The following is a 15,000-nucleotide window of genomic DNA, read 5'->3' as shown; positions in this document are numbered from 1 at the left end:
CAGAACACCACATTAAACCCTAGGCCAATTAGCCAACAATTGTTGTGATTTCCCTAGGGGACACCTATACATATTTGCATTCTTATTAGCATGTTGGGGAAACCAGGGCATGGTAAGCCTCATTTTCCTCTCAAGTTTTGGTCTGACACATGCCTGCTCAGGGTAGTTCAGCCCAAGGGAACATGCTTGAGGTCATCAAGCAGTAGCACAAGGGCAAAAGCAAAATTCAAGAGGTCTGTGTCTCAGTTGTGCCTGCTTCTAGCCATCAGACCCTGCTCCCTTCCAGACAGACTGCCCACCGCAGATGAGCCACCTACCTTCTTTCTGTGCTATATATCAGGGCTATGCCACTTAAACCACTCCTGTAATGGCCATCTCAGTAGTTCTGATTAAGTCTGGCATTTAAAAGTTTATAACTCGGCTATAAAAAGTCACTCAGGCTGAACCCCAGCATGAGAGGCCCAAGCCCAAGGGGATGATTTACATGCGAGCTATTCCAAAATCAGTCTGCGTGATGTTTTTTTCAGTTCTGTGAAGGAAAAATGGAAGCCCAGAGTTTGAGGGACAGATGTAAGACAAAGATGTTTTGTTTAATGGCTTACTGCATTTTCACTAGCTCCCATGCGGTAATTCTCTGTGAATTTCCATACCAACATGAGCCAGGCATAGCATGAACGGCCTCTCCGCAAATGTCACTTGCATGATTTTGGCAAAGCATCTCCAGTCCTGGGCTCTTTTCTCAAGAACTCAGAGCCATAATGCCCACATTTCCTCTCATCCCTCACCTTCCCTGCATGGACCATCTTCCAACATAGAATCATAGAATGGTTTGAGTCGGAAGGGACCTTAAAGATCATCTAGTTCTAACCCCTCTGCCATGGGCAAGGACACTCCACTAGACCAGGTTGCTCAAAGCGTCATCCAGCCTGGCCTTGAACACTTCCAGGTATGGGGCATCCGCAGCTTCTCTGGGCAACCTGTTCCAGTGCTTCACCACCCTCTCCGTGAAGAACTTCTTCCTGATATCCAATCTAAATCTCCCCACTTTCAATTTAAACCTGTTATGCCTTGTCCTGTCACTACAGGCCCTTGTAAAAAGACCCCCCACCCAGTTTCTTTGTAGGCCCCCTCAGGTACTGGAAGACTGCAATATAAGGTCTCCCCGGAGCCTTCTCTTCTCCAGGCTGAACAAGCCCAATTCTCTCCGCCTTCCCTCACTGCCCTACAGAAAGCCTGCAGTCCTGCCTCCAGCTGTGGTGCTGAGTCTCAGCTCGTGACATCCCCATGCCACAGTCCCTCATGCCCTGCGCAGATCCTTGTCCCAGCGCTGAGCCCAGTGGCGGGGTGGCTGTGGCAGAGCAGGGAGAAATGGTGCTCAGGGCTTGTGCTGGGGGGGTGATTGCAGTGTGTTGGTCTGGGTTTTGCTAATGGAGGTTGACGAAAAAAATGCCAGGCCATGCGACCTTCTTTATAAGGTTGCTTGTCATCCTCTCAGCTTGCCATGTTTTTTGTCTCTTACAGATTTAGGCTTCCTTATGCCTACATATATTATAGCAAGAAATGTGAAGCAGAGAATGCACCTTCACTCAGTTATGCCGCAGGCTAGTGCTTCCCACACTGCATGCTGGATTGTAATGAGATTGTTAGGCTAATTGGCTCTTTATTAAGAGTATTATTTACAATGATGCTGAAGGCCATGTGCATGCAGAAAAAGATCTTGGTATACCATTAAACTCTTCCCTCTTGCAGTCGGTGTCCTCCCCTCTGTTCTCCACAGGCTGCTGCCCTTGGCAAGTTTGGGCTGACCTTCTCTGCACCTCCCACAGGACTCCCCCATCCTGTGTCAGGGCCAGGGAGAAAAGCCTGCTAGTAGGGCTGTGTTTCTGGGAAGTTTGCATTTCTGCCAGCACAGTGTGGGAGGAAGTCATTTGCTGCCGGGTGGACCACAAGGGAGCAGGGGATGGAGATGAACTGCTTGTGGTGTGCTGCTGTGGCACATTCTTCCTCTAAAAGAGCTGTTACTCCATAAAGATCCTGTTGTGCCTGGATGTTTATGCGGTGGAAACAGCATGTGAAATGGGGGAAGTGAGAAGCCCTGAACTGATACCCAAGCTCCGAGTACATAATTCAGACCTCTCCGGTGAAGAGTTTGACACCCCTGCTATAAATAAAGGAGCAGTAGACTACAATAAACAATCCTTTATTCTTTCCAGTTAAAAACTTCCTTTGAACTGTAGTAAAATATTGACTTCAGGTGACCATGATACCACAAAATATGATCTTTTCCTGATACCAACCAAAGAAGCCTTTACATAGATCTGGCCTGTGGGAATGAGAATTTCATTGGCATATAGCAAATACAGCCTTATTTGAGAACAAAGTTAATAATCCAACCTTAATGTCCTAATTGCCTGCCCTAAGCTCTCTGCCACAAGACAAATAGGTGCTGGTCTGCTGGCTTCGAAGTCTGAGCATCGTATTTTGGAGCTGTGACAAGTCCCCTGTGGTAAACTCATAATAGTTAAAACCCAGTGGGATTAAAGTATTGGCCTGCATAATTCTTCTAGTTTTTAACCTTGATGGCTTCTTCTGTGGTCAGTGCTTTTGCAATGGTCCTGTAACATCCACGACATGAAACAGAGAAGGAAAAAAACCGTGAACATCTGTGTCATTTTAGCCGAGAAGAATTCCCACATGCAGAGCAACAAAAGACAACTCTTTTCTGCAGGCTTCCATACCTAATACCCACCCTCAACTCTGTTCTGGTGGGCTTGGAAGTTACCTTGCATTTATATTTTCTCATAAAAGGTGACAGCAACATTGAAGCTGTTTCTGATCTTGGACATTTAGAAGTTTAGCTAAATTGCCCTACAGTCCTGGAGCACCTGAGGCTGTGACAGCTTTGCTTGTACAGAGGAGATGCCCACTGGATTGGTCTAATGGCAGGATGGTTGCTACTGCTCTGCTTTCTAAGCCCCAGCACAAGCCAGAGTACTGTGACATTAAAGCTGTATACAGGTGGGCACCTGGAAGTATGTCATCTTTCAGAAGTTATTCATCTTCTGCCCCACAGATGGCCTGAACAAATACGGCTCATTAGCTGCCAAGGTCTTTTGTGGTCTGCAAGTTCCTGTGCACTCTGACAGTGCCCTTCAGCCTAGGCTGGGACACCTCTGATAGCATGGTCAGAAAGCGCAGCCCAAGAACAGCCATCAGAAGGCAGCCCAGACACAACCAGTCTGAGATGCTGGTCCTTGGGACTGGTCAAGGCCAGGAGAAAACTTTCAATTTCTAATTAAACTGTGTTTGCTTGGCCAGCTGAACTGGTTTACCTTTTGGTTCTCCTGCTTCAGAAATTTTGTTTATTAAACTCCATTCAGTATTGGCCTTAGAGACTAACACTTGCTATAGTGACAAATTTATTAAGACTCCCCCCTTATGTATTGAATAGGCTGAGTTTTTTATTATATGCACACAGCTTCTTTACACTCACACTATACATGAGCCAATGTGTTAAATAAGAACCAAGGCCCATTAAATAAAGAAGCCTGTCTCTGTGAAGAAGACTCCCCAGGAACCTAAAGTCTGCCTGTTATATCACAGCTGGCTCACCCTTGCTTCATTGTGCTGGCTGAAGCCATCAGGCTTTGGCAGATGCTTGAGAACCAAGATGCTGATGTGATCACCAGTCCTTGGCACAGTATGGGATAGGAGCATCCCTGGGAGTTGTTTGTTTTTATTAGAAATATTTCTGTAGCAGTGCACAAGAAATTGGCTGCTGGCAGAGAAGGAAGATGTACAAGAGAAAAGAGTTAATTCTGTTTCTCCTCTGAACCATTACTTGTGTTTAGAGCTAAACCTAACTGGGACTGAGCCAGAGGTTCTCCAGGGAGGTTTTCACAATCACAGTCTAATGGGGGTCAGAAAGGAATGTTTCAAAATCCCACTCAGAAAGCCAAATACCTGAATATTTCTCCAGTGGGACTGAATCTCGGAGTTATCCAGATTGATGTTGCAGCCGCTTGTTCAGCCAAATAACAATCAGACAGGCATTTGTGTGTGCGTGTGTTAGCAAACCCCAGCTTTACCTCTTTTTGGTGGGGTCTCCCTCCATAGGGCTCAGGGCCTGTATTCAGGTGAGTCAGCTTCATGCACCCCACAGAGCCATTTCTCTGTCAGCACAGCCCAGGACTCACTGCACAATGTTTTATCCCTACCTTCACTATGAGGCTGTGGGACGGAGCTCACTACCTGGGTCCCAGCTGGAAGGAAAGGAAGGAGCAGGGTTTCTTATTCAACGCTTTCTTACTAGTGATCCTTTTGCACTGCACCCAGCCATCCTAAGCCATACGTAACTCTGTTTTTTTTTCACATATCAGATATGAAAATATATGAGATATACCAAAGGGAGGTATTTCTTGCTAAGGGGTTCCCTTCTTTAGTAACCGAATCAGCCGCCATACCTTGTGATGCTTGCTGTTTCCTCAGTGAGGGCTCACAAGCCATCTGGGACCCCTCAGTGTCTCTGGGTCACCCTGCTATTCAATGCCACACTGCCTTGGCTACATCACATCATAACCAGAGGGAAGGAGCAGTACAGCTGAAGATACAGGCAATACTCTTTGTCCCACACAAGATCACTAGATCTGGGCTGAAATTTCCTTTTGAGACAGCACTGGTTACATTCAATTTGTTTTGTTAAAATGTTGTAAGTCTGTTGCTCTGTACAAATGTCAAGCATCCAGAGAGCTGCTGAGGCTGGGAAGCCTCTTGTTTATGGGAAACTCTGGAAATCTTCCAATTTCTACCCAGTTCGGATCAAATCAAACTTTTAAAACAATAATCCAGTGAGTTAAGAGCTATGCTTCTGCACCAGCTTAATGAATCAGGTAGATATTAAAATAACTTTAATGACTGTTCTGTTTTGCAATACACTGTGAAAACAGGAAAGGAGTGAATAAATGCGAGTCATTGTTATTAATTGGATTTTAGAATTACATTAATGAGCCAGGAAAGGAGGAGGCAAAGTACTGGAGACACCTTGATTGCCAATGCACAGGCAGGTGATTTAGCTTTGATTTCATAGACTCTGTCTCTGGGACTTACATGTGCCCAACTGAAATAGCTCCTGCATGTCAGGGTGGATATGTCTGGGCCACAATTTAACAAGGCCCATAGGAAAGAAAGCCTTGGCACTGGCTGCAAAGGGGACTTGCATTGGCCAGGTATTACTTTTGTAAATGATGATGCCTTTTAAGCACAGCACTCATCCTTCACCCTCTCACCCTGCCTTCTGCCTGAGACCGTCTCTCTTCCTGAGCTCAGCTCCTTGCATTTCTATCAGCAGGCTATCTATTTCAGGCTTGTTACAGGCAGATTGGGAAGTCTTTGTGAAGTGCTTCTGCTGGCAGAGACAGCAATAAAGAGTGAGGGGTAGAAAAGTCTTCAAACAGCCCAACATGATACAGAAGACAATTTCTGCTGTGAGCTGTGTTAGTTAACAGCATTTACACAATGATGTGAACATCAGTTTGGGGGAATTCGGAATGAGCCAGGGTTTAGTTTGATTCAGGCTGGATTTCAGATTAGCTGGAATAAAACTCACACACTGTGGTTTTACCTATGGCCTCTGAGCATCACAGCCTTCCTCCTGCTCAGCTATATCAGTCGTACGCGACCTTGGCTGACAATGCTGTTCCAGCAAGAGCATATAGTACAGATGCAGTCATATAAGTAAAATCTTTGCTTTACCACTTGGGTCAGATTTATTTACAGGATGGCCTTATGCTATGGTACAAAGCTCAGTTTTGCTGCCAAATCTGTGCCTCCTGAAGGAGTGCTTCAAGCCCAGTATGAATATACCATTGCCCTTACATTAGTGACACTCTCACAGCATGAATGTGGCTGGAAGCTTTTCAAGGACCAGACTGTTGTTTGGGTTTTTGGATGAGAAGCGTAAAAATTGACAAGTGTAAACCACGTGGTTAGCATCCTACTGAGCACGATCAGATAACCTCTCTTAGTATACTCCAGGGATCAGATAATGCACACCATTAAACATGTCTTGGATGCCCAGAGGATATAAAACTACAACCAGGTTTCTATACAACTTGGAAACAGTAAGTTAGCCGCAGGAATCCCCTCCCCCTCAGTCTTAATAACAAGCCCTCCAGTACGGAGCTGGTTGCATGCCAGCGGTACCCAGAAGTATGGACAGTCCAGCACAAGAGGGAGCTCCGCAGTGGTTCAGCGCTGGGAATGCTTGTCTGTGACTGGACCAGAAACTGTTTCCCCTCACATAACCATTTTGGTGATGGTGACATCTCTTCCTCAGTCCAAATTTGGGGGGGGGAGGGGGCAACACAAATCCCAGTCACATAAAGATTAAAAAGCCAAAGCAATTCTCAGCCTAATAAACAAATTTGGACTATTGGAAACATTTGGAGATAATTGAAAAATTCTGCTTTAGTTTCAACCTTTTAATACCTTGTTTTTAAACTGATTATTCCTTTAAAAAGTTTCAGTCCAAAAGAAAAAGTGTAGGACTGTTTACTTATAGAGAAATGTATGTATCAAATGAGGACTTGTCAAGAATTTTTCAGGAAGTTTCCCAGCTCAGAAAACAGCAGTTGAAAAAAACCCATCCCAAACATGCTTTTTTAACCAGTAGTTTCAGTTTTGTCATCCCAGGCACCCTCTCTAGTCCTGGCAAGAAAAGAGGTGAACATTCATCTCTCTGGAATAGTAGAACATGGGCAACCCAGGGGAAAGTGAAGCTCCCATGGGTCAGACTCTGCAAGTAACAGGACACATGGACTGACAGGTGGGAGATGCAAAGGACAGTTCAAGGATCACGTTAAGACACTTCAGTAGAACATGGATACTGTATCTATAATTACATGTAGACATACCTAGATAGAACTCTATATAGGCATACATCCATGTATAGATATATTATCAACAATAACATTATCTTATAATGCAATATGCCGTTCTCATTTCTTTCGCACTTTTCCTTTTGGAAAGTTCACAAAGGCACAGCCAGTTTTGGCACAGAATAATTCTGCAGTGTTTTAATCCATGTTCCTTGGGAAGGGATGCAGTCTCAGGAGACCTGATCCAGGCAGGCAGCACTTTCCAGCAGAAACTGGTTCTGCCAACAGACTTTCAGCAGTCTCAGTGCAATCAAAGAAAGGGTCTCTCTTGGGCCAGATTCAGTTTGCATCCTCTGCAGTTTATCAGTGCTGGGAATAGAAAGAAGGATCGCTGTTTATCTCAGAGTCTGTCTGCCATCTGTGGTCTGTCAATGTAAGGACAATCCTGAAGAAGGCCACCTTAGCTTACCTGAAATGAATCATGTTGCTGGTGACAACACTGGCATTTCTAGCATAACAATAAGCAGGGGGCTCATTTTTGTGTGCTCTGAATGCTGCCATCCCCTGTGCTAGTTTTAAGCACCTGGAAGGGCAGTTGTGAGAAGATGAGGCTCTGACACTGAATGCCAGTGAACAGGAGTGTAAACACACTGGGGAGCTCCAGGACAAAGGAGCCCGAGCCAGTGCAGGGAAGTGTTAGCCTGTCAGACAGCTTGGCTTTGACAAGCCACAGCTTTTCAAAGCCTATCTCCAGTTTTGAACATGTTTTACCTTTTGCTGGAGTTCAACTTCTTTCCAATGCTAGAAATATTTCAAAGATTGTCCCCTCTTCTCATACAGTCTTCCCTTTCTTCTTCTTTCAAAGTACCCCAGGTCTTGATTTATTTGATATGGTCTTTGACATGGGAAAGTGCTTATCTTTTAGCATTGCAAGCTGCTTCCCCAAAGGCTCGAGTTAAAACTGCTTTAATAAAAACATAGAGCTTTAGGCAATTGGGACATAAATGATTTCTCTTCTGCACTATTGAAATTCTGCTTTCTAAGTATGTTCAATAGCATATTAGAAACAAGTCTCTAATTAGCCATAGAGTACCGAAGACCTGACTATCTAATGTAAAAAATCAACATCATGAAAACTTTGAGAATATCAAAAAGAAGCAAGGGAAGACCACAGGTAATTTTCAGCCATTCCCTACCCATTTAAACCCCATAATTACAATGTTATCTTTGATATTGGGGAACAGTGGTGAATGTAAGATCATCATAAAACCAGAATAATCATCCTAAAGACAAATAAATTAATCATTAACCTCTGTTGTTATAATGAGCATTTCACCAAAAAAACCTAACCCACACTGAAGTTCAATTTACTCAAATTTTCTATGTATGTTCTATTTCCTATAAGGCTCTGAAGCCTTTATTATTTAACAAAAATGACTGATGTACACCAGTTGCTCTAAGTTACACATTTGTATGTATTCACTAGAGTCCATGTAACCCATCATGTACAACAGCACCAGTTTCTGCTGCTGCTTTTCAGTGAGAGAGGATCAGACTTAGAGTTCTTTATTTACTCAGAAACGAAACAGAATATATCCCCCAAATACAGATATGAAAATCTGTCAATGTACTTCCGGTAAAAAAAAACATAACTTGCCAATTTTTCTGTTTATGCTCTGTTATATTCAAACCACAGTAACTCTTCTGTTGTCAGCAAGGACTGCTTGGCTAGTCAGGGATAAAAGCAGAGCAGATCTAAGTACAATTGCCAGTTTGGAGAAGGACTGAGCCAAAAATCACTTTAAGAATTTTCTCCACTGTGTTTCATAATGCAACAGACAATAAGAGAAACTAAGGAGCAATCTAAAGCCATCACTGATAAGACTTTGTAGACTACATACAGTCTGCAGGACTGGTTGGTAATGAAAAAGATAAGTTACGCACCTGGTAACTTCCCCCTGGTGTATGGGGCACTGGGAACGCAGAAGACTTACGTCCTCTGGGTGGTGGCAAGAAGGTGATCCTCTTGCAGTACTGCTGAACTGGTGCTAGCACCACAGTCCCAGGGTCCTCTGGCCAGACCGCTGTCCTCCCACAGCAGGGACGAGTGGGAATGATTGCAGGAGTCCTGGGACAAAGGTGTTTTTGCCCAGCCTCCTGGTTCCTCTCTTTAGGAGAGGGAGGAAGGGCGATGAAACCCCACATCCAGTTATCTCCTAGATCTTATAGTTGTGTACCACACACATTCATATAGAAACACACACTTCCATATTTTTGACTTTTTCTAATGCATAACTGGAGATGAAATTACAATGAGACATAAATACAATTAGAAAGATGTCTAGAAGTCACTCTAATATTGTAAACCAAGTTCCATTTATTTTGTTTATTAATTAATAAATACGTATTTGCAAATACAGTTGCATTGATAGAACGTGCCGATGACACACATTTTCTTGGACAGATGACTTGGGAAGGCACTGAACACCCAAGGTGGAGTTGGTAAAAGTCCACACATGTAGGCTATTTCAATTAAACTGCACTCTCAAAAGAAATCTAGTATTTTGCATGAGGAAATATGAGCTCTTGGGACAGAACCATGACTGCGAGATGGCAGTCCAAGTCTGCCATGTGACAAATGGACTGGAAGGCCCTGCAGTTGTCCCAGAAGGAGAAGGAGGTTCAATTCAAAGGGAGGTAATTCTGGCCCTAGAAGCTAGAGGTTCTGGCCTTTGGCTCTGAGCTAAAGCCAAAGACTAGGCCAAAGACTAAACTAAAGACTAGGTAACCCAGGTTTGACTACAGTCACATCTGCCAAGGAAGAACCACCACTATAAATGAGCCTTGGGGCAGCAAGAAATGCAACATGCGAAAAAGGCCACGTGCAGGAGAAGGGAGCAGTGAAAGCAGTGGTCCTCTGATCCCTTCAGCCTGCTGTGCTCCTGTGCATGCAAAGAGCCTGCTGTGTTCTTTAGTCCCAACCACTGTCAGCTGGTAAGGCAGAGTTCAGCTTAGTTTGCCTTAATAGCTCTTTAATCTATTATTTAATGTCACTGTCGTTTTCATCACAAAACAGTGCTTTCCTACAACTGCTTTTGTGGCTATTGCACATTTCCCATAGCCTTCTGCCTCCTCAAAAGAAAGGTCAATTTGCAGCTGTCATTTTGCCTAGTAATGACCTCTTCCATCCTAGTTTTCCCACAGCAGCAATGGAAACGCCCCAACAAACACAAACAGAAAAGGGCAAGGAAAGAAAATATATTTGTTAGTTGAAAAGGTACCATTTGGCTTCCTTTTAATGTACAAACATTTTGTGTTCACCATCACAGACATCACAACATGTTCTGTTGTCTTATACTGATATGCAAATGGCAGTTTTATAGGTATATTTTTTTTATATATAAATATAGTACTCATGCATGTACATGTGTGTGTTGTGCACACAGATGCTCCCAAAGCCTAGCAAGAAGTTGGCCAATAGCATAATCTAGGCCAGAGACAGGTTTGCTGATGGGTTCATACTCAAATGCAGCCAATACCAGGCTGGGACCTGGAGCAAATATTTTATAATATCATTCACTCCCTGTAGTAAAGTGCTCCAGGGAAAGCTCTGGATACATGATGAGAAGCACTTTCATATTTGTTTTCAAAATTGCCCAGATCTGTTTGTTTCATTTAGCTACAAATTCTCTAGGTCAAAACTCCCTCTGGGACATGTGCGTGTTTAGAGACAGAGTCCACTGTGAACGCAGCTCCCTAAACTAGCAGAAAGGAAGGGCCAAAATAAAGAAGTCCTACCTGAAATGTATTTGGTATCCAAGTCAGGGCTGGCTCCCTTTCAGAAGCTCACATTTCAGTTTACCTTCAGAGTAGAGTAAATACAATCTGCTTTGCTTGACTACCTAGAAGTAGTATACAGGAGGATCCCATTCTCCACAGTAACAGTTTAAGACAGAACTCAAAACAAGGGCTCAGAAGAAGTGTGCACAATACAAGTGACAATTAACCACGCAAAAGGGATTTTTTTAAAATGCAGTTGTGTATTTTGCTTATTAAAGTACCAGTTATTTTATATCTGTGCACAGGTACTTTGTATCTAGTCTCCCCTTGGAAAGCAAGCTTTTATCCTGTCCTCTGAAAGTCTGCTTACTTCTTGACTTGAGGCTGCTAAGGGCATTTAAATTTGTAATATGAAGCTAAAAAATGGCTTGTGCAGTCTACTAGGCTTTCAGATTACATAGTTTTTGTCTAAATGTATCATGGAAAACCTTACTAGATATATTTATCTCTATTTTAACGTGTAGGTGACATTCTGCTCTATACTGGAAAGACATTATGCTGTATACAAGTAACAGCAACGGAGCAGTGCAACATGAATAGCACCATGTCAGTTTAACAAACTATTTGTGACGAAAAAAGGGTAAATATTTATAAGAGAAACCATTTCCCTTAATTAACACCTTGAAAATTGATCCTGAAACACACTCATTTTCAAAAGCTTTTTTATGTGTTTAACATGAGCCTTTTCCCAGGGGAGACTGCATTTTCTGAGTTCCAAGTCAAAGTTGGTTTAAAAATGTTAATGTTTGCAGAATAGGATCATAGAATAATTCAGGTTTCAGGAGATCTCGGGAGGTCTCTGGATGAACCTCCTGCTCAAGAAGGGTCAGCTCTGAGGCCAGCCCAGGTTGTTCAGGGCTTTATCCAGTCAGGTGTTGAAAACTTTCAAGGGTGGAGACTGAACAATAAATGTTTATTCAAGTATGGGCATTTGGCTGAATATGCTCAAAACCCAAACCAAACCAGTACAAGCTTCTCTATTTCCACCCTACACCTCTGCTGCAACTGTCCCTGCCAAATCACAAAATGGCAAATCTGACACAACTCTGAACACAGGTGAAATGATCCTTAGAAAATCATTAAAAGCCAAATCCAAAACCCACTGAAATCAGTGAGGAGAAGCCCTTAGTGTTTGTCTGGCCCCTCTAAGGGAAATGTTTTAGCAAACAGCACTGATGAAAGGAAGTGGCTGATGGACTCAGGACAGGTTCTGCACACATGGATCTTGTCAGAGATGCAGGAAGGCTGGCGGCTGAGTTCAGGTTAGGGATGGAGTCAAACCACCAAGTGTTGGTCTGCGTCCCAAGAGTAGCCTCGGTCCTGAGAAATTAAGAATTTACTGGAGAAAACCTGTATTATAGATATTGAAACTGGGAGACTGGAGCACTGCGTGTGTCCCATCTCCACATTGTATTCATTAACAAAAGGCCTGACTATTCCTTTTCTTTTCAGGAAGTCAAGAGTCACTTCACTGAAAACAATCCTGTAAAAATAGCTTAAGATGTGAATCAGACTGAAAGTCACTGGTATAATTCTTAGGGCTCCTGCTCTAAGAATTTCAGTTTTAACTGGGGAAAACAGGATGAAAAGGAGACAGAGAAAAAGGAAACACATAGTCCAAATATAGGTATTTATAAGCAGGCACAGTACATTCAATTTTTCCATCTTTTCACCAATGTTCTCTCATTATCTATGATGATAAAAAAGAGGTTATGGAAGGATGAGTGGTACTTTGATATAGATCTTTCAAAGTGATAATCCAAAGAAGCACTTTTCTAGAAATTAATACTTTGGATGTTTATATAGTTTGTTTGCTTGGTGTTTTTTTTTTTTTAAATCACAGAATTCACAAGACCAAAATTAGGTAAGTTTTTCACATTTTAAAAGTTAGTGCTGTATTTTAGTGGGAGCCTGAAAAAAAAACAAAACAAAAGCATTTCAATTATAATAAGCAAATATCTTCTCATCCTAAAAAAGTTAAATACTGTTATGACATTTCATTCAAACTTGCTCCTTACCAAAATATTTCAGGCCAAGTATCAAGAAAAGTTGAAGTTTTAAGCTGCATTATAAATAACCCCTGACTCTAGGTGAACTTATTTGGAGATTATCAAGAACCATAAAGAATTCAGCAGCACGTTACTGGGCACTGCAAAAGTATATGAGGAGCCTAGAACAGCTGCAACTGTATTCTGGTCGTTTAAAGGTCTTTTTGAGATGGCTGCTGTATTGTCACCTAGTATACAATTTGCATGTCAATAACATCTGGGCAATCTGTGTGCAAAAAACAAATCTTGGGTTTATGGCGAATTTGTAGCCATATGCCTTCTACCTGTCAGTATAGTTCAAAGGCAGTGAGCGAGGAAAGTTCAGTAGATGCAGCATCTCTCCTAGGTCTCATAGGATGGACGGGATGGTCTCATAGGTTTTACTTTGTGTCATACTTTGTGTCATGCAACACACCTGGGCAAAAGGATACTTGCTTTGGCAATCCCAGCCACCATAACGGCAAAGCAGCAGCAGCAGCAGCAAGCAGTGACTTCATAGTGTCATACTTATTTCTTTAGCTGGCATTGCCCCTTCATCTCACCGATAATTTGGTGCTTACTCAATTCCACTCTTCTTCAGAGTGATTATCACCTTGCATCTTTCAACGTGGTCAGCTTTCATTTTCCTTCCCACTCAAACCACAATGAGATTCAGACACAAAGTGTTGTACAAACATCAAATCTGCATGTGCTTTTGTGCGACTGTGTCTGTCTGAACAGTTCTTAAAAACACTACCTGGCATATTTTGTTACTCCAGGTTTCAAGATACTCCTTCAGCAGCAAAATCATCTAATTCAGTAAGGGGCACTATGTCAGTATTTGGGGTTGGGCTCGTGCCCCTTCCTAAGCGAACATGAGTTTCTTCAGCATCCTGACTGTAGGAGTAAGAGCCTGGTTCAACGTAGGGCTGAGTATTCACAGCTTCAGCCTGTCTGTAGTCCTGCTGGCCATCTTCAGGTGGATCAGCTGGTTCTCCTGGTACAGCTGGCGTTAACCAGGTAGGTTCAGAGAGCTGAGAGGGTGACTTCAGCACTGCTACAGAAGAAGCTGGTAAAGGCAGCACTCTAGGATAGGAGGCATAGGGAGAATTCGTAATTTCTAAAGAGGGGGCCTGGTATGTGTTCCCTTCCAAGGAAGGGACTGAAACTTGAACATATTTACCAGTTTCTGGGTCATAAAATGTCTTTAAATTAACTTCAGCTGGTAAATCAACTACATAGTATTGACCAGAGTCAGGGTCTTGAAGGAGTTTACGCTGGGTTGAAGAGGGTGAAGGGCTTACTCTTGATGCACCGCTGGGTCTTCCTGTGCTGGTTTCTGTGGGAGTAAAAGTTGAGTGAGGAGCAAGATGGAGAGGAGATTCTAGTGTCTGTCCAGAATGAGTAGGCTTTCTCTCTAGAATATCTGTATGCTCAGTCTGATGTTTTTTCTGCTGCTCTTGCATTTTATTTCTCCTGCTTGCCAGCTTTTTGGCCCGCCGCAGAGCCTTTTCTGTTTTTGGTGGCACAGCAGGAGGCTTGCCTGCTGCTCTCTCCCCAAGTTCCCTGGTCTCCAGTCTCTCAGCTTCCCCTGCAGAATCAGAAAGCAGATTCCTCCGTGCTGAATTAAGAAACTCCTCTGCAGACATATCAACTTGGCTCTTTAGTGCCATGTTCAGCAAGACAGGGTTTATAACATCCTCTGTCTCTCTAAGGCCAGATGTTGGTTTCTCTGATGATGAACTGGCAGCCAGAGAGTGCATCGTGCTGCCTGACCTGGGGCTTGTAACAGCAGAGCATGCAAGACTGTCTGACAAAAGTGGTGCACCTTCTGTATGTAGGATGTCCTCTAAAGCTTCATGGGATACAGGGGAATACATGTGGTCCTCTGATATGGAGCCAGTCACAGGGGAAATTGTTTCCGTAGTGATTATTTTTTTTGCACAAGAGCCACCTCTGCGATTAGATAAACGATGATTCTTAAAGTAATTCATATTTCTTTCTGTGGGATAGCTGGGGTTGTTTTGTGCTTGGTCATTTTCCAGACCTAAATTTGGCTGTGTTAAGCTGTGTCTTGCCTTCCTAATCTGTGACTTCTCTTTCCTTCTGCAGGCACTTTCCTCATTCATTTTTCCAACTTTATTTAACAAAGCACAAGTCTCTTCATCTTCTTCCATCAGCTTCCCTAACGAAAAGCTCTCTGTATCTTCCAGAAGACTGGGATCCAGTGTTGTCAAAGTAGATCTAGGCTCACTGGC

The 15,000-nt window shown here is 43.1% G+C and overlaps 1 protein-coding gene across 1 annotated transcript in view; it reads right to left on the bottom strand.

Annotated features, from left to right (window-relative positions):
* Positions 1-13,524: 13,524 nt before the first annotated feature.
* Positions 13,525-15,000, bottom strand: part of LOC104514635 (uncharacterized protein C10orf71-like) — a 4,598-nt gene continuing 3,122 nt past the window's right edge. The window contains 1 exon segment of the mRNA XM_010158376.1: positions 13,525-14,999. Coding sequence (XP_010156678.1) covers positions 13,525-14,999 — 1,475 coding nt within the window.

This window comes from Eurypyga helias, unplaced genomic scaffold (genome assembly GCF_000690775.1).
Source record: "Eurypyga helias isolate BGI_N326 unplaced genomic scaffold, ASM69077v1 scaffold29610, whole genome shotgun sequence".
Classification (NCBI taxonomy): domain Eukaryota; kingdom Metazoa; phylum Chordata; class Aves; order Eurypygiformes; family Eurypygidae; genus Eurypyga; species Eurypyga helias.
This window is presented reverse-complemented; position numbering and strand designations above follow the sequence as displayed.